This window comes from Gopherus flavomarginatus, chromosome 10 (genome assembly GCF_025201925.1).
Source record: "Gopherus flavomarginatus isolate rGopFla2 chromosome 10, rGopFla2.mat.asm, whole genome shotgun sequence".
Taxonomy (NCBI): Eukaryota; Metazoa; Chordata; order Testudines; family Testudinidae; genus Gopherus; species Gopherus flavomarginatus.
The window spans coordinates 2,637,148-2,660,349 of NC_066626.1; the positions used below are offsets into that span (position 1 = coordinate 2,637,148).

The following is a 23,202-nucleotide window of genomic DNA, read 5'->3' on the forward strand; positions in this document are numbered from 1 at the left end:
CCTCTTCCCGTAAGCATTCACTATACTAGACATTCCTTCAGACTTCTCAGTGAAGACCGAAACAAAGAAGTCATTGTTCTCATGACTCATGATTGTCAATGTTATGGTAGTGCCTAGGGGCCTGCCCTTTTGTGCTGGACACTATGTGGAAGAGTAAGAAACAGTCTTTGCCCTGAAGAACTTAAATCTTAATAGACAAGACTGGCAAAGGGTTGGAGAACAGGTTATCTCCTCATCATACAGACGAGGAGCTGAAGTGAATAGTGACTTTGCCCATGGTCATATAGGAAGTCTTTGGAGAGACCCAGGAATTGAACACAGATATCCTGAGTCCTGCGCAAGTGTCTTAAACCACAAGGACAAAAACAAATGGCAAGATCTAACAAAAATTCTGTCAGGAGCAGAGTACCTTTCCACCAGCAGATCGGTTCATTAATCATTCCTCTTAGATGGAATGCTACTAATATTCCAACGCTTGCCATTTTGCTGAGCAAGAGGTTCTGATTGTGGAAAAATTGTATGATTGCTATCTAGTAAGATCATGTTCCCTTGACGCACCAAATTAATTGCCTTTTGTTTATAAAAAAAATAAAATAAAATAGAAACCTGGACCTCTGGAGATCGAAGTAGCTTTTTAGTGCAGGGGCTATGGGTAAAATTTTTCTGAATGAGTGACGCAGGGTATGTTTACATTAGAAACAGTGCTGTTGCAGCTGTGCCGCTGTAGCATAAACATGTACTACAGCGATGGAAAGTGTTCTTCCCGAACGGTCTACACTGGAGCTTAGGTTGGCTTAACTACATTTCTCAGGCATGTGAATTTTCATACCTGTAAGCGACATAGCTATGTTGACCTAGCTTTCTAGTGTAGACAGGAGTTTCTGGGCTGAAGTCCCATTTTTAAAAATAACATTGGCTTTTGATGAGACTTAGCCCTGGTCTACACTAGAGTTAGGTCGACGTACGGCAGTTTACATCTACCTAACTCTGTAAGCGACTACAATAAAATGTCACTCCTGCTAATGTAACTTGCCCACTACACCAACTTAATAACACCCCCCCCCCCGAGGCATACTTAGGTTGATGCAGTGTCAGTGTAGACAGTGCGTGGCTTTACATTGACTGTTGTTGTCTTTCAGAATCCACCCCACAATGCCAGTTAAATCGGTGCAAGTGCTCCTGGTTAGGACGTGCACCACTGACACGAGTAGCATGGTGTGGACATGCAAAAGCAATTTAATTACTGCGGTGGCTGCACGTTGTTGTAATTTAGGTTAACATAATTTTGTAGTGTAGACATACCTTTTGAAAATTGAAATTAGGCTCCTTAAGTCCCTAAGGCATTTTTTGAAAAATTTACCCTATAACTATTTCTGTTTTAACAATACAGAAGGACCCTGATAATGACTGGGGCCTTTGGGTGTCACCATGTTATAAGCAATAGTAATAAAACCTAGTTCATATATAAACAATAAGACACTGTGGCATTTAGCAGTCTTCCTCAGCATAGGTAGCGTACATTTTCCCTGTATTCTTTGCTTGCATATAGTACATAAATCTGTGCTCTAAGTATATCTTGTTTGCAGCTTGGTGAATGTGGCAAGTGGCAATTTGACTGCTTTTATGCATGATATCAGCTGGCTACAAGTTAAAAATTTCTGCCAGTTGGAAGCTGAAGAGAAGCAAGTTAAAATTACTGCAACCGTTGAAACAGTGAGTAAAGGAGTTACAACTGTTCAGGGATATAACAGAATTCTTCTCTTACTGTGCACAACTTCTTCAGTTCAGTTGAGCTAACCATAGAGGGTAAAATCCTGGCCCTATTGAAATCAATGGCAAAATTCCCATTCACTTTGGTGAGACCAGGATTTCATCTTGGGAATTTTCAGTTAAGTACAATAGCTTATGTCAGCAAAGCACCATGGATGGCAGGCTTGGCATTGCCACCCACAAGAGCCAAAATAAACTACATTGTTTGTGTAATTGAGACAAGTACATGCACGTCTGCTTTGAAGAAACTTTTTAAATTACATCACAACCTAAAGAAGACTAAAATTCACTGAGGTAGACTGTAGTAAACTTCTGCAACAGCTTTTCTGTGGGGCCATCATGAAAACAATGTGTTCCATGAGACTGTGCTGGAGAACAGAACTTTAAATATCTCTTTATGAAGAAAATAGTTCTCCTTGTTACAAGGGTGCGATGGGGAAAAAATGGTGGACTGTGTGTTTTGGCAAGATCTTAACAGTTAAAGAACAGAAGGAATTTGTGCATTTCATCTAAAGCTATTTTAATGATTCAACTTAGATTTTGTTTTCTGTGTAATTCCTCTCTTTTTTTTTTTTAACATATTCATGTCCACATCCTTTATTGCTTCTTTTCATGTACAAAATCTCTAACTCTTCTATCTTTTAAATCTTATTCCCATATCCTCAAACCTTTTTATCTGATTTCATTACCCACGTTATTTTATACACCTAAGTTGTCTTCTTAATCTCCTTCTACATTAAATACAACTTCACTTTCCTAAACTTGTCATAAGATATAAATCCTCTGAGGCTTCTCTTGCTCTTTCTCCCATTGTTGTTTAATTCTATAGAAAGAATATTAAACATTATGTGCAGCATAGTGCGTCAGTTTCTCGTTCCTTTTTGGTGCATTTTCTTTTGCTCTGTAGTCTGATGATACTGTGTTTGCTTTTTTTTTTTTGGAGGGCGGGGTGGTGGGGGCTGATGGTTTTAAAAATCCGAAAATGTGACCATGAAAATTAGTAATATATTAAGGAGATCTTTTCTCAGATTTGCAAAATGAAAGAGAAATTAATGCACTTTAAATGAAGAGTAATAGTCTTTCTTTGTGCTTGAATGCTGTGTATATATACATACAGCTTGCATTCTCTTTTTGCATAGTCCATTATATTACGTAGTCACTAATATTTCTCTCTTAGGTGATGTCAGATATCAAAATTAAGGCAATACAGGAGCTGCGATTAGGGGAGGAGCTAGGTAAATAACTGTTCAATAATTATTTAGTTGGTAATATGGTTATTGCAGTTTGCTGGATGGCTTTTATAGTTTGCGAAAGGGAGATTAACTTCCCTATCTCAAGTAATATTTACTATTAAGACTTCTAATAATTTTTGTCTACTGCAGGATGTAAGGAATTTAAGACTCCTCTAGTTGTGAATAAAATGGCAAATCTTCCTGGCTAAAAATACTGCAATGTACCACACTGACTGCTGTTGAAAAAATACTTATTCTAGGAGTACCTCATTTATATCCACCCACTACTTCTGCTAGAAGCCATTTTTGCAGGTCAAATAACTGTGTCATCTTGTTTTAAAAAAAACAAACCAAACACATTGCATGTGAAAGCAATTCTGAGACCGGTAAATTGCTTTCCTGTCAGACTGATACTTTCTATCCCTCCCTTTAAGACTTATTTCAATGCATTTTTTAAAATGTGTGTCCAAAGTTGGAAACTTTGGCCAACCGCAATATTCAAGCCCTTATTGCTGAGGTGGCTGACTTTATAAAGGGAAAGTAATATCCAGCCGAGAAGGCAAGGCTAGCAGTGTTTTCTGGACCTCTGAGAAGTGCTACCAAGTTGTGATGTTGGTGTTGCACCTTGGGGACGACAATTTTTCGACTATATGAGATGACTCTAATTAGCTAAACCTGCTAGTTTGTTAATTTTCCGTCCTTTATCACTCCAAACAGCTGAGCCAAATTTAATTTGATTTGAATCTGTTTAGTCCATCTTGTCCTTCTTTTTCCTCCATTGTAGTGGATGATAGCTGTCTCAGACCTATTAACGGAAAAGGGAAGCTTCTCTCTCCAGGTAAGCCACTCTAGTAATCTTTAAAAGAAAATTAAGGAGAAAATGCATAGTTGCTTTTTTTTTCTCATTTAATAGAACATACAAGTATAGCTGGGTGAATAATGGATAATGGCAGTTCATAGTCATTCATAATTATAATGACTAGTCGTTGGGCCAGGGAGAAAGTAAGGGTTGTTCTGTAGTGCAATGGCTAGGCCGCTCCCTTGAGACATGGGAGACCCAAATTCCAGTTTCTTCTCTGGCTAATTGTTAATACTAACTGGAACAACTTGAGAGAAGAGATGGACAGAGACCCACCCCAGAATACCCCATAGGCCAGTGATGAGGATATGTGCCTGCAGTGTGGGACACCAATGTTCAAATCACTTCTCCCTGTCAAGAAGAGACAGATTTGGACCCTTACCACGGGACTAAAAGCTAAAAGGAGGGCTGTGGTGTTGCTACCGCTGCTGCCTCAGGCTGCTTTGTGACTCCAGTCCAAAAACTTGAAATATTTTGGTAATGTTGAAATGAAACTGTTTTGTTTTTATATTACTGAAATATTTCAGTTTTTCTGTAATGTCGAATCTATTCATGAATTCTTATTGTGTTTGCCAAATAATTTCAGGTTGACCAAATAAACTATTCATGGTAACAATTTCACTCAGCTCCTATATACAAATCTAATATCACATTAAAGTGATGAATCAGCATTTCATGGTGTTTCCATACTTAATCAAAACAGGAGACTTTTTCCAATAGTAATACTTATCTATTAGCATTCCACTATCAGACAAATAGACCATTTAATTGTCGTCTTTTATTACTTGCATCTGAATTCACTAATATTAAATACTTTATTACCAGTCGTGTATTAATTAGGAACTGGGTGCTGGATCACTGCAGAAATGCACAAAAGGTGAACAGGTCCCCAGTACAATATACTGTATGTAGATGAAAAGAACTATTAGTATTCAGTAAGTAAGCCATGTAAATAAATGTATAAAGAAAATAGAGTAATTTGCATCTTGCTAAAAATGAGTCCATAGCTCCTTTCATTTTTAAGGCTGCTTGCTAACTGTTTCAGGAAAAGTAGAATCCCTCTTTGTGGATTTACAACATCTATTCCTATAAACATTGCAAAGTAAATGTTAATATTGTGTGACAGACCCAGACCAGTGGGGTACAAGAGTCTGGTTGAGGGCGCATATACTGGTCACTGGATGAGTAATTTTCTGTTCCCTAAGTGACCAGAGCAGGGACTGCACTAGAGTAATCAGGAACCTGCTGGAACCAATTAAGACAGGCAGGATAATTAAGACACCTGGAGCCAATTAAGAAACTCTTAGAATCAATTAGGACAGGCTAGCTAATCAGGACCTCACTTCAGTTTGTGGCATGCATGTGAGGAGCTGAGAATGAGAAGACATATTGCTGGAAAACTGAGGGGAGTACAAGCATTATCAGGCACCAGGAGAAAGGCTCTGTGGTGAGGATAAAGAAGGTGTTGGGAGAAGCCCATAGGGAAGTAGCCCAGGGAGTTGTAGCTGTCATGCAGCTGTTACAGGAGGCACTCCAGACAGCCGTAGTCCACAGGGCCATGGGCTGGAACTCGGAGTAGAGGGCGGGCCCGGGTTCCCCCCAAACCTCTCAACTCCTGATCATACACAGGAGGAATTGACCTGGACTGTGGCTTCTACCAGAGGGGAAGGTCTCTGGGCTGTTTCCCGACCCACTTAGTGAATCTGTGAGGCAAGCAAGTCTGCCAATAAGTGCAGGACCCACCAAGGTAGAGGAGGAACGTTGTCGCAATTGTTAAATAATTAAAGTTGATACACAATGGCAGGATTTTAGAATGGATCAGATAACTATGCATGAATAAATATATTAACAGTTAAGTGTTTGCATCATCACTTTAATGAACACACTGGTAGCACTAATATTTTTTAGAAGCAAACTTTTATTGTGTTTTCTGTGTTTTTCTCCTCTTTAAAGTGCCTGAGGATTATACTGTCAAAGAAGCAGAGCTAAAGATGGGAAGCCTGTTGGGACTGTGTCATGGAAAAGCTCCAACTTCCACTCAGGTAAAAGAGTTGGGAAACACAAAAAGAGGACTTGGCACAAAGGAGCTTTGGTCATGTTTACATTTTCCAATATTCCTGATTTGTATTTTCTTGTCATAACACTTTGTAGAATTAATTGCAGTATAGGAGAAATGCTCATTCCTTTTATGAAATATGCTAATAGACTTACTCACTTTGGAGACTTAGTGGTAGCAGGAACATTGTAATTTACTAGACTCAGCGCCTTATTTCATTTTTAACTGTAAGATGAATCTGGACTGCCTATTGTATGTTTTGCCAGAAGAGGATTTCAGTGCTGTTTGTTTTGTTAGAGAGACAATCCTGCCGTAATTAACCAACATGCACATGCAGTGAATACAAAGAAAACCTAACCCTGTTTTCATTCTTATCTATATCTTCTGCCAGTTTAGATAAGTAATTATGATGGACTCCTCCATATTTGTACTGCATCTGAAGTAGTCTGTTTTAGCTTTTTTCTAGAGTTAAAAATCAAGTAAATCTATTATACGTATACATAAAATCATGCTGCATGATCCCTGAGCTTTAATTTGATGTGCTATCTTTTTCTTAGCTCTTCCTGTATTTTGTTATTGGGAATGATCTGCAGGGAACCCCAGAGATGGAGATAGTAGTGGAAGAGACTGCATCTGTGAGAGAGGTAATTACAGGAGTGCTACAGAAATCTTTCATTTTGCATGGATACGTTAGCACTCCAATGCCAGCTCCTCTGCACCTGGATACTCCTTGCTTGCTAGTGTGTATTGCTTCAAAATAGCATCCTTGTTACAGCTGGTGCCCCGAGGAAATAGATTTATTGGGGAAAACTTCAAACTTCAAAAGGGGAGAGAAATGTCGAGTTCCCTAAAGACGGTGGGGAGAGGAGTCTGCCTGTGGACTGATCAGAATCCAGCTGACTTAGACATGGTCATGTGATCATCTTTACAAGTAGTGTCACTTTATTAGTCATATAGCGCTATGTAATACTATGACAGGGCTGATCACGATTAAGTGGGGTGTAAGTGATTGGATCTGCAGTTTTGTTGTAGAATTAGTCTTTTTGAAAACTGAAGAGAGGTCTATGTTTTGGAGTCATTGTGTCTTTATAACATGCATATGCTGGTCCTGTGGACTTTTAAGGCAAAGTGTTGGTGTTGAACATAAGGACACACATTATGTGGGTTCAAAATCTTTTGGAAGACACTTATATATAGTTTTTAACCTCTATCCCATGGATGTATAGAAGTCAAGATGTTTTCTCCCACAAATTAATGCAAATATAAGAAACATCTGCCTGCCCTCATAGCAGATGCCCTGCAACTAGCATAAACTCATAGTATCTACCATGCACATAGTTAGACTAAAAGTAATCAGAGAGAGTGTTGGGCTTTTTAAGATTCTGGCCTTATTTTAGTAAAGGAAACCTGTGGGAGGAAGTTGTTGTGTCAAACTCCTACACAACGGTAGTCCTCTTATAGAAGTGATAAATTGATAGCACAAGTCTATTTTCTGACAGGCTGTGAAAGCTGCTTCCTCTAGAATATTAAAATTTGTATATTCATACATTTTATACATGAAAACAATTTTATATTCTAAGGCAGGAGTGAGCAAACTTTTTGGCCTGAGGGCCACATCGGGGTTCTGAAACTGTATGGAGGGCCAGGTAGGGAAGGCTGTGCCTCCCCAAACACCCATCCGTCCTCTCCCTCTTCCCACCCTCTGACTGCCTCCTCAGAACCCCAGACCCATCCAACCCCCTGCTCCTCGTCCCCTGACTGCCCCCTCCCAGGATCCTCCACCCCACCCATGCCCCTTGATCCCCACCCCCTCCCAGGACCCCTCACCCCAAACACCCCTCTGGTTCCCTGCCCCTCATCCAACCGCTTCGCTCCCTGTCCCCTGACTACTCTGACCCTTAGCCACACCCTCACCCCTGACAGCCCCCCTGGGACTCCCATGCCTATCCAACCACTCCCTGTCCCCTGACTGCCCCCTGGGACCTCCTGCCCCTTATCCAATCTCCCACTCCTCGCCCCCTTACCATGCCACTCAGAGCACCAGGACTGGCAGCCATAAGTAGTACACCATAAGTAGCACATTCCTACGAGGAGCAATTTAATAGACTACACCGGCAGCTCTTCCAGCCGTGCTGCCCAGCAGGAGCTCGCAGACCCGCCACTCAGAGTGCTGACAGCACAGCGAGCTAGTCTCCCCAGCTGGGAGCTCAAGGGCCAGGCAGAATGGTCCCACGGGCGGGATGTGGTCCATGAGCCATAGTTTGCCCACCTCTGTTCTAAGGGCTCAGATATGGCTTTCCGACAAGCATCAAGTAAAGGTTTGCATGCAGTTCTATTCATTAGGATAGTAGCAGATCAGGAACCAGACTGTGACTTGGTCACACATTGGAAAATCTAGTTTTGTAAATGAAATTATTTTTCAAATTATGTACTGGGGTTAAATATCACCATGTATTTTTCTTTTCTTTCAGTGTCTAAACTTAATGCTGGAGAAATCTGGGTTACCAGGTTAGTTGTACAAGGTAGTTTGTCTAATGTGTTCAGTGTTTTGCAGATTTCTTTTGCACACCCTATAAGCTTAAAAAGTAATTGTTTAAATTAAGCTCATTTGCGTTATTGTGAGATGCAGTGAAAGAGAGAGGATTTGTTGAGCCTGGAGAAAATGAATGAAAGTCTGGAATCTCAGCCCAATAAAGTTCATGCTTTGTACTTTGCCAGTCTAAATTGGGCAAAAACTCACCCTTGACTTCAATGATGACAATAAATAAAAAGAGATCTTTAAATCACTTTCACAAATTTCACAAATCAATTTCACAAAATTTCACAAAGCTGTAAAAGTGAAATTTAATGTGAGCATGTGCTTTGGACCATTCCACGATTAAAGGTGTTAAATGAAATAAGCATGCGGAAGCTATTTAGTGAATTACTGTCTATATTGGTGGTTTTGTCAGAACAGCATTTTTCATTGCTGCTGGTTAAAAAATGGAAATAGCTTGAAAAAAGGAGAAAACGATGCATCGTTTCCTCTATCTTGAGCACTGAAATTAATATGTATTAGATAGAATATTCTATCTTAGTGTAAAGGTTGCAAATTTAAACAAGTCAGATAATAGGAAAGTTCATGTTCAGAAAACATTTTCATCTACGTTCATTTACTAGTATTACGATACATGTTTAGCAGCCAAGCGAAAATCTAAAACTTCTCTGTATGTGTGTGCGCCACCCAGTAGGTAAATTCATGTTTGAAAAACATTAATTTCATTAATTTCTGTAAGTACACCTCTATCCCGATATAACACTGTCCTCTGGAGCCAAAAATTCTTACCGCATTATAGGTGAAACCGCATTATATTGAACTTGCTTTGATCCACTGGAGCGCACAGCCCCGCCCCCCTGCTGCTTTACTGTGTCATATCAGGTCGTATTACATTGGGGTAGAGATGTCTAGATTTCCCTGCCATGAAAGCAATAGTACTGTGCTCCTTACGTGTTCTTATTCTATATCACCAACTCTGAAAAGCTGAATTAGGCCTTAATTTGAACTTCATGTGGAACTAGGTCCTCTCTTTCTAATAAAATTTGTGTTTCAAATCACTTGGATTCTTTTTCCCCCCACTCAAAAAGACTGTTGGACATGCTTTTTTCCTGTACTTTAAGAAGATAATTCTGTCTGGATTTAGGGATTTTAGTTTAGGAAGGTCAAATTTTAGACCTTAAAATGTAAATATATAAAAACATTTTTATAATGCTTTCCTCAGAAGAAAAATTCAGGAACATACATAACTGCTCTTCCAAAATGCTTTGTACTCATTCTGCTCTTTCTATGGCAGTAATTAACATATCATAATCCCAGAACTAGGGCAAATCAGCCCTGAAATTCTGGAGGTAGTAAAAATACCCTTTTCATACAGCAACAGTTGTGTTCATTTTTAAGAGGCCATCATCAACTTAAATCGTACATCTGTTTTGAAAATATACCTACAAGTAACGCTTAACATTTTTATAACTGAAAATTAATTTTTCTCAATTTTTTTCATTTTGTTTTCTTTGTATTTGTCATCATTTTTTGAAGCTGCCAATTCACTTCCCCTCTATATCTTATTAGTTTCCTCTGGTTAGGGCATGGGTGGCCAACTGGTGGCTCCAGAGTCGCATGCGGCTCTTCAAAAGAAAATCTGCGGTTCCTGCCAGGAGTCGACTCTGGGGAAAAAATGGTGGGTACTCAGCAACCACAGGCAGCCCTATCAGTCCTCGTCCCCCACTCAGTGCCTCCTGCCTGCCAGCGCCCCCCCCCCCATCAGCGCCTCCCCCTCCCGCCTGCCATGATCAGCTGTTTCAGGGTGTTGCAGCTCTGGGAGGGAGGGGGAGGAGCGAGGACACAGTGCCCAGGACCCCTCCCTCCACCAGCGCCTTCCGCCGTGATCAGCTGTTTTGCGGCATTGAGGCAGCTCTGGGGGCGGAGGAAGAGGGGCTGAGTGCTTCATCCTCACTCCTCCTCCACCTCCCCAGAGCCACCGCTGTGCCACGAAACAGCTGATAGCGGCAGGCGGGAGGCGCTGAGGGAGGGAGGAGCGAGGACCCGCTGCACAGCCTCTCCTCCCTTGCCTCTTCCTCCGTCCCCTTGCCTCTTGCCTTGCCTGCTGCCTGTGTTTTGCACCAGGAGGCTCTGGAAGGGAGAAGGGGAGGAGCAAGGAAACAGCTCACGGGGAGGGGGCGGAATGGGGCAGGAAGAAGTGGGACAGGGTGAGGATGGGGACTTGGTGAAAGGGGTGGAGTTAAAGATAGGGCATGTAGCAGAGTGAGGTGTCCAGCAATCCCTGGCTGGAGCCTGTGTCTCTTTCAGTAAAGTATGCAGTGACCACTAGCTGGTGTGGAAATTTTTAATCAGAATTTTTCTTACACCATCTAACAATGGAAGGCAAGTTGAAATGGAAAAGAAAATACACAGATGAAAATCAAGGCTTCCAACAGGAGGTGGAGAATAAGTACTTTTTTGTTAAACGTAATGGTAAGGCCATGTGTCTTCTTTGCCAGATATGTGTCTTTCAGTTCAAATCTTCAGACTTGTAGCATTATTTCACTTCTAGCCAAGCACATGTGGATCAAGAATTCCCACAAGATTCTGAACTCCGCACTTTAAAACTGAAAACTTTGAAAAAACAAAGAGATGTAGAAGCCCATTTCTTTACCAGATTTGCCACCTGATCGCAGACTGTAACGTTAACCTCCTATTATGTGGCTAGGTATATAGCCCGTGCAAAAAAGCCTTACTCTGAAGACAAGTTTATAAAAATGTGCCTCACTGATGTGATTTCAATCCTGTCACCCGAGAATGAGAATCTACAGAAGAAAATTTCTGGCCTGCAGCTTTCACGCTACACAATAGAACACAGAATCGCCGACCTGAACAGTGACATTGCATTGCAACTGCAGTTGCAACTTCAGTGGTGTGAGTATTTGAGCATTGCTTTGGATGAGTCGTGCAATGTACAGGATAAACCTCAATTATCGGTATTTGTCTGGACTGTGCCTGACGACTGTGTTGTAATGGAAGAACTCCTGGATATCGTGCCATTAAAGGACAGAACTTGTGGAAGAGATCTAAAGAGGGCATTGATGTTGCTAGTTGTGAAACAGCACTTCTCTTTACAGAAGCTCACTGCTATTGCAACAGACAGGACTCCATCCATGTGGGCAATCTGTGAATGGATTAGCGGGGATTTGTAAGTCTAACAAGAGCTTTCTCGAATTTTGGACATTTCTCTGTGTTGTTCATCGGGAGCAACTGGTATCTAAAAATCTCAAACTTGATCACATCATGAAACCAGTCTTGCAGATTGTGAATTTCATTCGCTCAAATGCACTCAATCACAAACAATTTCAAAATCTAATCGAAGAACTGGATGAAGACAACTTCCCTGCTGATTTGCCATTTCACTGCGCAGTTCGGTGGCTCTCGAGAGGTAATGTTATTTGTTTTTTGGAGCTCCTGGAACCAGTAAAATTATTTATGGAGGGGAAGCAAAGAGTACATCCCTGACCTTACAGATGCTGGGTGGGTTCTAGACTTGGCATTTATTGCAGACATGCTGCTGCATTTGGATAAACTTAACGTGGACTTACAAGGAAAATTCTGGTTGCTGTCTGATCTAGTGCAAAGTGTATTTGCGTTCATGAACAAACTGCAGATGTTTCATAGACAAATGCTTGAGGGAGATCTGACACACTTTCCCTCAATGTCACAACTTCCAGAAGATCAAAAGAAGATGCAGCAGAGCCCCTAAAACGGAGCACAACTAGATATGCGAGCATGATTAAAGATCTTAAGGACAGTTTTGAGGAAAGATTCCAAGATTTGCAGCAGAAAAGACCTCGGATCAGATTTCTGATTGGCCCTTTTAGTGCTGAAACCGATTGTTTGAAGCCCCCTTTAGTCATTGATGAAGCAGCATCCCAGATGGAAATAATAGAACTTTTGGAAGATGACAGATTGAAATCTGTTCAGAAGACAGAGGGGATCCTTACTTTCTGGAAATCTGTACCAAAGGATAAATACCCCAACCTCAGAGGTGGGGCCCTAAAATTAATCTTGATGTTTGCCTCGACCTATCTTTTGTGAGTCTGTTTTCTCAACGCTCAAATATGTGAAATCCAAGCGCTGATCAGTAAGAAAACTGCTGCGTGTGAGCACAACTGAGCACAAACCAAACGTCAAGGGAATTGTTGAAAGCAAAGATTGCCAGAAGTCCCACTAAGTAAAACGTTAAGACAAGTTATTATTATCGTTAACTATACCTTACAAATGCATAATAAATATACATTATCAAATTATTTTGTGTGTGTGTATGTGTGTGTGTATACATACACATATGTATTATGACAAAGTTCCTCCTCAACCTAGGTAGGTCGTGCACTTACTGGCAGATTTGCTCACCTCAGTGATCTTCCCCACAGTCTGGGTCAACTCTTCCTGTGTCTGATCAGGAGTTGGGAGGTTTGGGGGGAACCCGGGCCCGCTCTCTACTCCGGGTTCCAGCCCAGGGCCCTGTGGATTGCAGCTGTCTATAGTGCCTCCTGTAACAGCTGCATGACAGCTACAACTCCCTGGGCTACTTCCCCATGGCCTCCTCCAAACACCTTCTTTATCCTCACCACAGGACCTTCCTCCTGGTGTCTGATAACACTTGTACTCCTTAGTCCTCCAGCAGCATGCCCTCTCGCTCTCAGCTCCTTGTGCCTCTTGCTCCCAGCTCCTCACAAGCACTTCCTCTCCTCTGGCTCCCCCCTCCCTGACTGGAGTGAGCTCCTTTTTAAACCCGAGTGCCCTGATTAGCCTGCCTTGATTGGCTGCAGGTGATCTAATCAGCCTGTCTGCCTTAACTGGTTCTAGCAGGTTCCTGATTACTCTAGTGCAGCCCCTGCTTTGGTCACTCAGGGAACAGAAAACTACTTATCCAGTGACCAGTATATTTGCCCTCTACCAGACTTCTGTACCCCACTGGTTTGGGTCTGTCACAGTATATAATCATTACATAATACTGTGGCTCTTTAGAATGTATCTTGGTAAGTTCTGGCTCCTTCTCAGGCTCAGGTTGGCCATCCCTGGGTTAGGGGAAGAGAGAGAGTGAGAGAGAGAGAGAGAGAAACATTTATAAAATAGGAAAATGTGGTTGCAAAACAACAAATTGTTTTAGGGAGTTGAGCATGTGTGGTATTTATAACTAGTTTTAATTCTCTTAAATTTGGCATCCATTTAATCTCTAACATTTGTCAAAGTTGAGAAGTGTATGAATTACTCACTCTTGGGAAGAGTGCGTTTACATATTCTTTTGTAATAGTGATATTTTGCTGAATGTTCTCAGTGCTCTGCTTTTTGCAGGTGAGAACTGGCATTTGAGAAGACTCGATTGGTGCTATGAAGCTGGAGAAGCATTAAGCGAGGAAGTAAGAGAACTCTATGTTTTACATTAAAAAGCAAATATGTTAAGGGCTTCTGGGTCTGTGGTATATTGCAGGCCACATCCTATTTTATGTTGTTGGTGATTTGGCAAGAGTGAGAATGTACACACACACACACAGAATATGTAACACACAAAGTATTTGCCTTGTAGTGATTTGCTGTGGCTAATGTTAAAGATTTTCCATAAAATTGTTTCCTGAAGCCTAGGATTTGATGTGTTAGGAGCTTTGAGACCTACTGATAAGTGCTAGGTATTATTTATTGATAACTTAGGGAGCTTCAGAGGAAATGGGAACCAGAGAGCAATAGGACGACTATTATACCTGCAACACAGACCCATATAAAGGGAAGACGTGTACATTGGTGTCGATATTTGGTCAGGTGGTGACTCAGTATGATAGTCCAAATTCCTGCTTCGTCTAGTGCGTCTGAACAGATGTTGAGTCCCCATCAAGTAATGAACAGCCAGATGAAGCTTAAGAACATAAGTATGGCCATACTGGGTTGGAGCAAAGGTCCATACAGCCCAGTATCCTGTCTACCGACAGTGGCCAATGCCAAGTGCCCCAGAGAGAGTGAATCTAACAGGTAATGATCAAGTGATCTCTCTCCTGCCATCTATCTCCACCCTCCGACAAACAGAGGCTAGGGACACATTCCTTACCCATTCTGGCTAATAGTACAGAAAGTGAGTAAAGTTTGATTTTTTTGGCATAAAATGCTCTTGTATAGAAAAACAAGCCCCTGTGGCTTTAAGGCCTGCACACCCAGAGTGCTTTTTACAAGTGGAAAGAACTCATTCACGTAACAAAATACAGTATGCTTTCTGCTCCTGCAGGGTGCCAGATTGAGGGAGCTTAATGTCTGCAGTGGAGATACTTTGGTCATAACTGAAGGGAAACTGCCGCCCAAGGTAACATTTTCACTTTGTGTCATGCTACAGTTTGGCAGGTTCTAAGCCATTTAGAACTTTATAAGTCAAAAACAAAGCCTGAAACTCCACCTGGTAACCAACAGGCAGCCAGTCCAGATCTCTGTACAGTAAAGTGCACATGGTGAGAGATGCTACTTAGCAGGCCGCCACATTTTGTATCAGGTTATTCGCAAATGGTTTTAAAATGTGTAGAGCACATTGCAATAGGCTTGAAGTGAAGTGACAAAGAAGTGTGTGATGATATGTCTTCCTCAGAAAGAAATGGTTGTAACCTTCTGATCAGATGTGGACAGAGAGAGTAATCCTGGTCATTTCCACTTCTGGATCGTCTAAGAGCAGTTGGGAATCAGAGCCCCATAATGTGAAGCAGTGTCACCAAAGGTGGACAATCACCCCTGTCAGAGGAGCAGATGTAATCTTTGTCATACAGCCTGATGCTTTTCCCCAAACTAACAATGTCACTTAGGTCTCATGTTAATTAAGCCTCAGTCAGCTAGTTCTTACCATGTCTCAGTCTCTACAAGACTCTGAGTATGGGTGACGTCGTTATGCTGTAACCAGTTTTGTCACCTAACCCTCTCCATGGGCCCTATACAGGTAGAACAAACAGGAATCCAAGGCCCACGCAGGAGTCCTTTACACAAAACAAGATTAGAAAAAAAACGAAGGTGGAAAATTAACATTGCAGATTAATACTCTTCTCTGTTGATGCAAAAATCAAACTTAACTTACTTGTAATAGTACAGAAAGTGAGTAATCAAGTATTTTTCATTCACTATACAGGGATTCCTGAAGGTGCCCATCTGGTGGTACAAGCCTTTGATACACTTTGGACAGCAAGAGAGTATGCAGGATCAAGTGAACTGCATGACCTGCATGATGGGGGCATTGCGAGTATCTCCAGCAGGAGGTGAGTTGTGGGTGTTCAGAAATAAAGGTTTCCAAGAACTTCTTGAGTAGAGAGAGTTGCCTTTTGCAAAACCAAATGGCCAGCCCATATTTACCAATTAGGCAACAATATTTGTAGAATATCTTCTTGAAGGGCCTGATATTTTATGGGTTGTACAATCTTCTTCTGGTCCTTGTAGTAGGAAGAGAACCTAAGACATAAGCCCTTGTATTAGAGGCTCGGTATGAGACAGAATCTGGCAAGAACAGAGCTAATAATGCAAAAATACACTTTCCTAAGAAGTGCTAAACACAAAGTTCTTATGGAAACATATTCTGATATTAAGTGGTACCAGAACATTCCAATATTAGGGATGATACATAAACATTTCCCAAGAATAACAGGAATGCACTGACCTCTCCTAAAAGATAAGGTCAGGATGACAGTATGTAATAAAAATGGTTTAATTGAACCAACATGTACAAGGTGATGGGTAATAATTAGCCACCTCAAAGTGCAGTAACTAACTATGTCAGAGGCACTACTACCTTGTTTGTATTAGGGTATAAAAATGTATTTCAGAGGGAGTATCTTTACCCAGCCGAGGGGGGAATGGAAAGTCCCGCCATTCACTGAACTGCGTCCATTGTCACGGGCATACATGTCTTAGTATCCTCCTAGACTCTGCCAAGTGCGATTACCGTGCTTTGTTGACAATAAACCTGGCTGGGCGCCTTCGTACCTCAACGGATCTTGTGGTTATTGGATGGATCGCTCCAGTTCTGCTGTGACGGGTGTTTGCGCAGAGCTGGGGCAGCACACAAAAAAACCATACACATGCAGCTGAACATCTAACCACAGTCCTTAGGCTGTGTACACTGCCCCACAGTTTGGATTATGGGGCTGTGAATAGCAGTGTGCACCAACATGCTGCGCTGTAACTCCTCCCACGTGTATGTTACATTACATTAATGTCCTATTTGAAGAGGATCACATTAATGCGAACTAGGAACCTTATAATTTGCACCCACAGCATCCACACTGGTTAATTACGGCACAGCACTTCAGTGCTTGTTGCTGTTCACACCTCTGTAATCTGAACTGTGGGATAGTGTAGATATCTAACTTTTCATAAGCTGTAAAATGATGGGTGAGTAAATAAGGCATAGCTGCTAAGGGTGATGCGTACATTGCTTTCTTCTAGAAATGTTTGCTCTTTTAAAATTGATAAAATCAGACAAAACCAATTAAAGTAGGAAGATGAAATGAAGTGGGGAAGGAATAAAAGAAGGTGGAGAAATAATGCAAACTGGAAAAAAACAAAGCTACTTCACTTCCTGCTTCTGCCAAGCGAAGAAAAAAACCCTCCTCTTCAGTACAGAGTTCTGTTGCATTACAGAAGAACTCGGCATCATCTCTTTTCTTGTTACTTGTTACCCCCTTCCAAATTAGCATAAATGTTCACTAATTAGTATCTCCCACGCTTGCTATGTAAGATGTAGAGCTGTACCAAACGTCTTGGAATGCTGTTCAGATAATCGCTTTCATTGGGGCTACCTTGTCTAACTCCTAGTACCTGTGGTGTTGAACACCATTTTAACATCTATTGGCAGAGGAGAAAATCATGTTATTTTACACACTGCCTTGGTTTCTGATCTACTTAGTAAGCACATACTTTCTTTCTAATCAAGAAGTTATTAGGAGGTAAATCTGACACACTACTCGTTTTGAGGTACACCTCTGCCTCGATATAACGCTGTCCTTGGAAGCCAAAAAATCTTACCGCGTTATAGGTGAAACCATGTTATACTGAACTTGCTTTGATCCACCGGAGTGCGCAGCCCTACTCCTCACCTCCCCGGAGCACTGCTTTACCGCGTTATATCCAAATTTGTGTTATATTGGGTAGCTTTATGTTGAGGTAGCGGTGTAATTGGTTCAATATTGCCTTTGAGGTTTTAAGAATTTCTTCATTTGTGGTTGACAGTAATCAGTCATAAGCTGAAATTTGCAGTATTAAGACAGGCTGAATTCTTTCCAGTTCTGCACCCTACTAAAGGATTAGAGGTTTTATCAAATTATATAATAATGTTAGCGAGAGGATGATTAATTAAACAAATGAAAGTGAAATCTTACATTTATTGAACACTGAATTGACTGTTCATTAACTGTTAGGATTTTTAGCAAGGTATTGTATAGAACAGAGGTGGGCAAACTACGGCCCACGGGCCACATCCGGCCTGCAGGACCATCCTGCCCGGCTGCTGAGCTCCCGGCCGGGGAGGCTAGCCCCCAGCCTCTCCCCTGCTGTCCTCCCTCCCCTGCAGCCTCAGTTTGCTGTGCTGCCAGCATTCTGGCCCACTGCTTCTGTCAGACAGTGTGGTGGCGTGGCTGGCTCCGGCCAGGCGGCGGGGCTGCGAGCTCCCGCTGCTTTGAGCAGCATAGTAAGGAAGCAGGGGTTGGATAAGTGATAGGGAGTCCTGGGGGGTGCTCAGGGGACAGGGAGCAGGGAGCAATTTGATGGGGTGGAGGATCTTGGGGAGGGGGGAAGGAACGGGGGGGATCAGTCAGGGGGCTGGGAACAGGGGGGGTTGGATGGGTGTGAGTCCCAAGGGGCCTTTCAGGGAGTGGAGATGTGGATAAGGGTTGGGGGGGCAGTCAGGGGATAGGAAGCAGGGTAAGTTGGATAGGGAGTGGGGTCCTGGGGGGGGGTGTTAGGGGGACAAGGAGCAGGGGGGATTGGATGGGTTGGGGGTTCTGAAGGGGGCAGTCGGGGGCTGGAAATGGGAAGGGGTGGATAGGTGGTGGGAGCCAGGCTCTTTGGGGAGGCACAGCCTTCCCTGCCCTGCCCTCCATACAGTTTCACAACCCCGATGTGGCCCTCAGGCCAGAAAGTTTGCCCACCCCGGTATAGAACAATACATGTGGTTATATAATGTCAGTTTTCTTTAACTGTTATCTACTGATCTCTTTAAAGATTCCCCAGCATATGTCCAGTCAGACATCGGCCTCTGTTATGCAGGCGATGTGGAAATCTCTGGAGAAGCTTTTCTGGAGGATTTGAAAATTCAGGTTAGATATTATCCTTTATATGTCACCATGCTACTGTGATTCCATAAGTGAGCTATATTAATATATATTTTTTATTTCCTTTTCCCCTCATCTCCAGTATGTTCTATTGTGGCATTTGCTTATATGCCATGTTCAGTGGTAAGTACCAACAGGCAATATGAGCATGTAGCTCAGACATTTTCCTAGTATCTGTTTCCTGCAATTGCCATTCTACCTTTCACATGTTCCCAACTGCTAGAGTCATGCTGCACTTCATCTGAAACTTTACCTTTTATGGTTTGCAGGCCTACTTTTATCTTGTTATTGTAAAAGTGATAAGTAAGAGAGAAATACACCTCTACAAACACTATCAAAAGAACTACTTTCCATTTCTAAATTGTTCCTGTATTATTTTTTTTGTTTCATATATTTAATTTAATGATTCAGTAAATGCTTTTGGGTGCTAAGAAGACCTGGTTATGTCATTTTGGAAAATATGGATTTGGCCCTGTTGGGTGGAATCTAAGATACATTTTAGTAATTATTCCTGATGCCTTAGCAATTGTAGCAAGCTTTTAGACAAGAAAACATAACTAACTGAATAGATTTTTATCAATTCCACTGCAAAGGGCACATTATTCACGCAATTGGTTGTTCCATTTTCACTGCGTGGGTGACTATCTTCTTAACTATGCTCCACATTACATGTCACTTTAGTTTAGACTGGAACAGCTTGGTTTCAGCCAAACACTTCTTTTGTGGCCAACTAATATGAAAGGCCATGTTGAACATTTACATCCTTTATGCACATCAAAGAAACCAAGTCAGAATGAAAACAGCAATGTGCATTTGATATACCTTTTGCAAAAGAGTAGGGAAAGCTTATGTGGCACCTGGCTAGAATGATCATGTTTCATCTCATTCACTTTTAAAACCAAAATATAAAAAAGAGTCTGTAAGTGTTTTCAAAGAATCTCAGAAACTGTTTGTTAAACTGAGGAATGTTGGGGAGGGAGTTCACTCAGATTTGTTTTGGGGCTGAAAAGGAAATCCACCCCTTGTAGTCCTCACCGGATAGTAGTTAAGTGGACAAGAGAGCAGTAGATCTGTGTAAATTCATTCTCTATTATTTATAATTGCTTAAATACTGCACAGAGGATCAGTCAAATGGGTTACATTGTGTGCCATTACTACATCTTTGCAACTAGACTGGCAACTGAAATTATTGAAGAGATGTTTGGTTTTTTTTCAGGCCATGACCTTGCCATTCTTCCAGGAGCTTAGTGTCCCATCTCCTGAGTTTCTCAGAGCCTGGACATTGGAAAGTAAGCGCCCAGGCAAGCTTTTACGAAACAACCAGCAACAACTCAAGTAGGTTTCTAATTGAACACTCAACCTTCAGTCTGTTGCAACGCTACATGACTGGATTGTGAGATGGATTGGTGGAGAAATATACCAGTTCAGTCAATATTAACAGAAAACCCATTCCTGGTAATTTCAATGTTGTGAGTTGAGTAACTGTTATAAATTAGATGTTTTTCATCTGGAATATCATGTTTTTGTCTTTATTTTTTTAATCAGGCTATGTTTATTGGTTATGCTAACTTTTTTTTATTTTTATTTTAAAGAAGTTTTGAAATGCAGTATGCACCTTACTGGATTTTTTTTTCTCTTGTTGCTTTCAAACAGGCTATGACTTATGTTTTCCAACTCAACATGAGAGAGTTTTTCCAGCGCTTTAATCTGTAATTTGTCAAATTATAACACATGATTTTTAAATATTAAAAAAACAAAACCAAGGTGTAATCTTAATAAAACTCATCTGTCTTTCTTTATTAGTGAATATAAACTGGGAGGCAGAACAGAAATCTGTATAGAGCCTTTACAGAAGGAAGAGAATCTAGGGTAAGTACTACAAATACCTATTAGTATTTTATTGACGTGCATTACTAGATGAGATTTAATCTAGCAGTTCTTAACTTAAATCTTTCTGTAAAGGTTCCAGCCAGTGCTTTGTTCTAGGATACTTTATTTCAAACCCAGATTATTTTACTTCTTATTTCCCAGCAGAACTATTCCTTAGAAGGAGAAGAATTGATCAGGAATGTATATGGCTCCTGGAAACTTGATTCACAAGAACTTTGTTACCCCTTATTTTATTTCTTCTGATCACAGCCCCAGTGACTTGCTGCTTCGGGTGCAGATGGGCATACCCGGGGAAAGGGATTACTACCACTCTGTGGATTTGGTGTGGGATACCTCCAAAGAATGCACAGCATGGGCACTGAGGCATAGACTTGCTGCTCACTATTCTCTCCCTGTGGAGAAAATCGAAATTGCAAAATACTTCCCAGAGAAGTTTGAGTGGATGACAATCTCCAGCTGGGTAAGATCTGAAATGACAGAGGAACTAATTTGGAACTGGAATGACAGATGCCAATGATTTTAATTTTTGCAGAGACTGTTAATAAAAAAATAAAGTAGGAAAGTTTTTAAATACATTTGAACACACATTTCATTCAGTGTTACCCGTCAGGTGGATTTGGAAGTGAATGGTGCTGGTTATTCTTTAAGGGCCTGATCCAACTATTACTGAAGTCAGTGGAAGGACAGTGAGAGTTCAGTTGCATCCTAAGCCATCCTAAGTAGAACTGGGGCGCCATTTAGGAGCCCCCACCCCATTTCATACCTGAGGTCTGCTCACAGCACATGCCCTAACCCCAGACGGAGCTCTGAACTGCAACACAGCTTGAGTGTAATGTGTATTATGAGTTGTGTGCTGCTCACATTTTCCACTTTTGGGATGGGGAGTTTGTCTATAAACAGAGGCAGAGTGATTAAGATAACAAAAGGCTTGTCATTAAATTAAATTAAGGTTCGTTAGATGATCCTGAAAGCATTGCCAGGCACTCCAGTTAAAAGATAGGAAACAAAGGGTAGGAATAAATGAAGAGAATGGAGAGAAGTAAACAGTGGTGTCCTCCAGGGACCAGTACTGTTCGACATATTCATAAATGATCTGGAAAAGGAGATAAACAGTGAGGAGGCAAAATTTGCAGATGATACAAAATTACGCAAGATAGTTACTCAAGTCCAAAGCTGATGCAAAGAGTTACAAAGGGATATCACAAAACTGGGTGACTGGGCAACCCAATGGCAAATGAAATTCATGTTAACAAATGCAAAGTAATGCACATTGGAAAACATAATCCCAACTATACATACAAATGATGGGGTCTAAATTAGCTGCTTAAGAAAAAGGAGGAGATCTTGGAGTCATTATGGATAGTTCTCTGAAAACATCTGCTCAATGTGCAATGGCAATAAAAACAAACAATGTAGGGAATCATTAGGAAAGAGATAATAAGGCAGAAAATACCATATTGCTTCTATATAAATCCATGGTACATCCACATATTGAATACTGTACGCAGATTTGGTCACTCCATCTCAAAAAAGATATATTGGAGTTGGAAAAGGTACAGAAATGGGCAACAGAAATGATTAGGGGTATGGAATGGCTTCCATATGAGGAGATATTAATAAGACTGAGACTTTTCAGCTTGGAAAGGAGATGATTAAGGGGGGTTATGATAGAAGTCTATAAAATCATGACGTGTGTGGAGAAATTAATGTTATTTACCCCTTCACATAACACGAGAACTAGAGGTCACCCTATGAAATTAATAGGCAGGAGATTTAACAGAAAGAAAAGGAGGTATTCCTTCATAGTCAAACTGTGGAATTTGTTGCCAGGGATATTGTGAAGGGCAAAACTATAACAGTGTTCCAATAAGAACTAGATGCGTTTATGAAGGAAAGGTCCATCAATGGCTATTAGCCAGAGTGGGCAGAGATGGTGTCCCTAGCCTCTGTTTGCCAGAAGCTGGGAGTGGGCGACAGGGGATGGATCATTCAATGATTGCTTGTTCCGTTCGTTCATTCCCTCTGTAATACCTGGTATTGACCGCTGTGGGAAGACAGGATACTGAGTTAGATGGATCTTTTGGGCTGACCCAGTATGGCCATTCTGATATTCTTATATATAACCTTACATATGACCCCTGCTGTAACCCAGTAGACCCCACTCCCCTCCCAGAGCTGAGACAGAACCCAGGAGTCCTGGTGGGGTCAGTCGCTCTTTGCAGAGTTAGTAACAAAAGAATATACATTTAAAATTTTAAACCTAACCAATGTCCCTTAAGTGACTTGCCAGAAGATTTTAATTTTCTTTCTTTTAGAGAGGAATTAGATACAGTGCTCCCGTCAGCTAACTGCTAAGTTATCTATCAAAAACCTAGAGTTTTCAAGTGCCTAAGTAGACCCTGGAATCACAGTTGGTCCCCCCTTCCACTCCCTCCGCAATCTGAAATGGCACCCCTGCAGTAGAACTTGAAAGTTCTGCAATGTTAATGAGGTAAAAGCCCTTTGGGGTGGATGGAAGTGGCATT

At 41.4% G+C, this 23,202-nt stretch overlaps 1 protein-coding gene across 13 annotated transcripts in view; it reads left to right on the plus strand.

Moving 5' to 3' along the window:
- USP40 (ubiquitin specific peptidase 40) overlaps positions 1-23,202 on the plus strand; it is a 69,200-nt gene that overhangs the window by 35,536 nt on the left and 10,462 nt on the right. For 8 of the 13 annotated variants that reach the window (XM_050969381.1, XM_050969384.1, XM_050969378.1 and 5 more), the window contains 13 exons: positions 1,587-1,713; positions 2,948-3,005; positions 3,787-3,840; positions 5,815-5,903; positions 6,475-6,561; positions 8,389-8,425; positions 13,797-13,861; positions 14,716-14,790; positions 15,595-15,721; positions 18,678-18,772; positions 20,004-20,122; positions 20,591-20,656; positions 20,927-21,137. In XM_050969381.1, the coding sequence (XP_050825338.1) occupies positions 1,587-1,713; positions 2,948-3,005; positions 3,787-3,840; positions 5,815-5,903; positions 6,475-6,561; positions 8,389-8,425; positions 13,797-13,861; positions 14,716-14,790; positions 15,595-15,721; positions 18,678-18,772; positions 20,004-20,122; positions 20,591-20,656; positions 20,927-21,137 (1,210 nt within the window). Of the gene's footprint in view, positions 1-1,586; positions 1,714-2,947; positions 3,006-3,786; positions 3,841-5,814; positions 5,904-6,474; positions 6,562-8,388; positions 8,426-13,796; positions 13,862-14,695; positions 14,791-15,594; positions 15,722-18,677; positions 18,773-18,869; positions 18,911-20,003; positions 20,123-20,590; positions 20,657-20,926; positions 21,138-23,202 lie in introns of those variants that run through there. The other 5 variants (XM_050969382.1, XM_050969383.1, XM_050969389.1 and 2 more) reach the window with 5 other exon arrangements.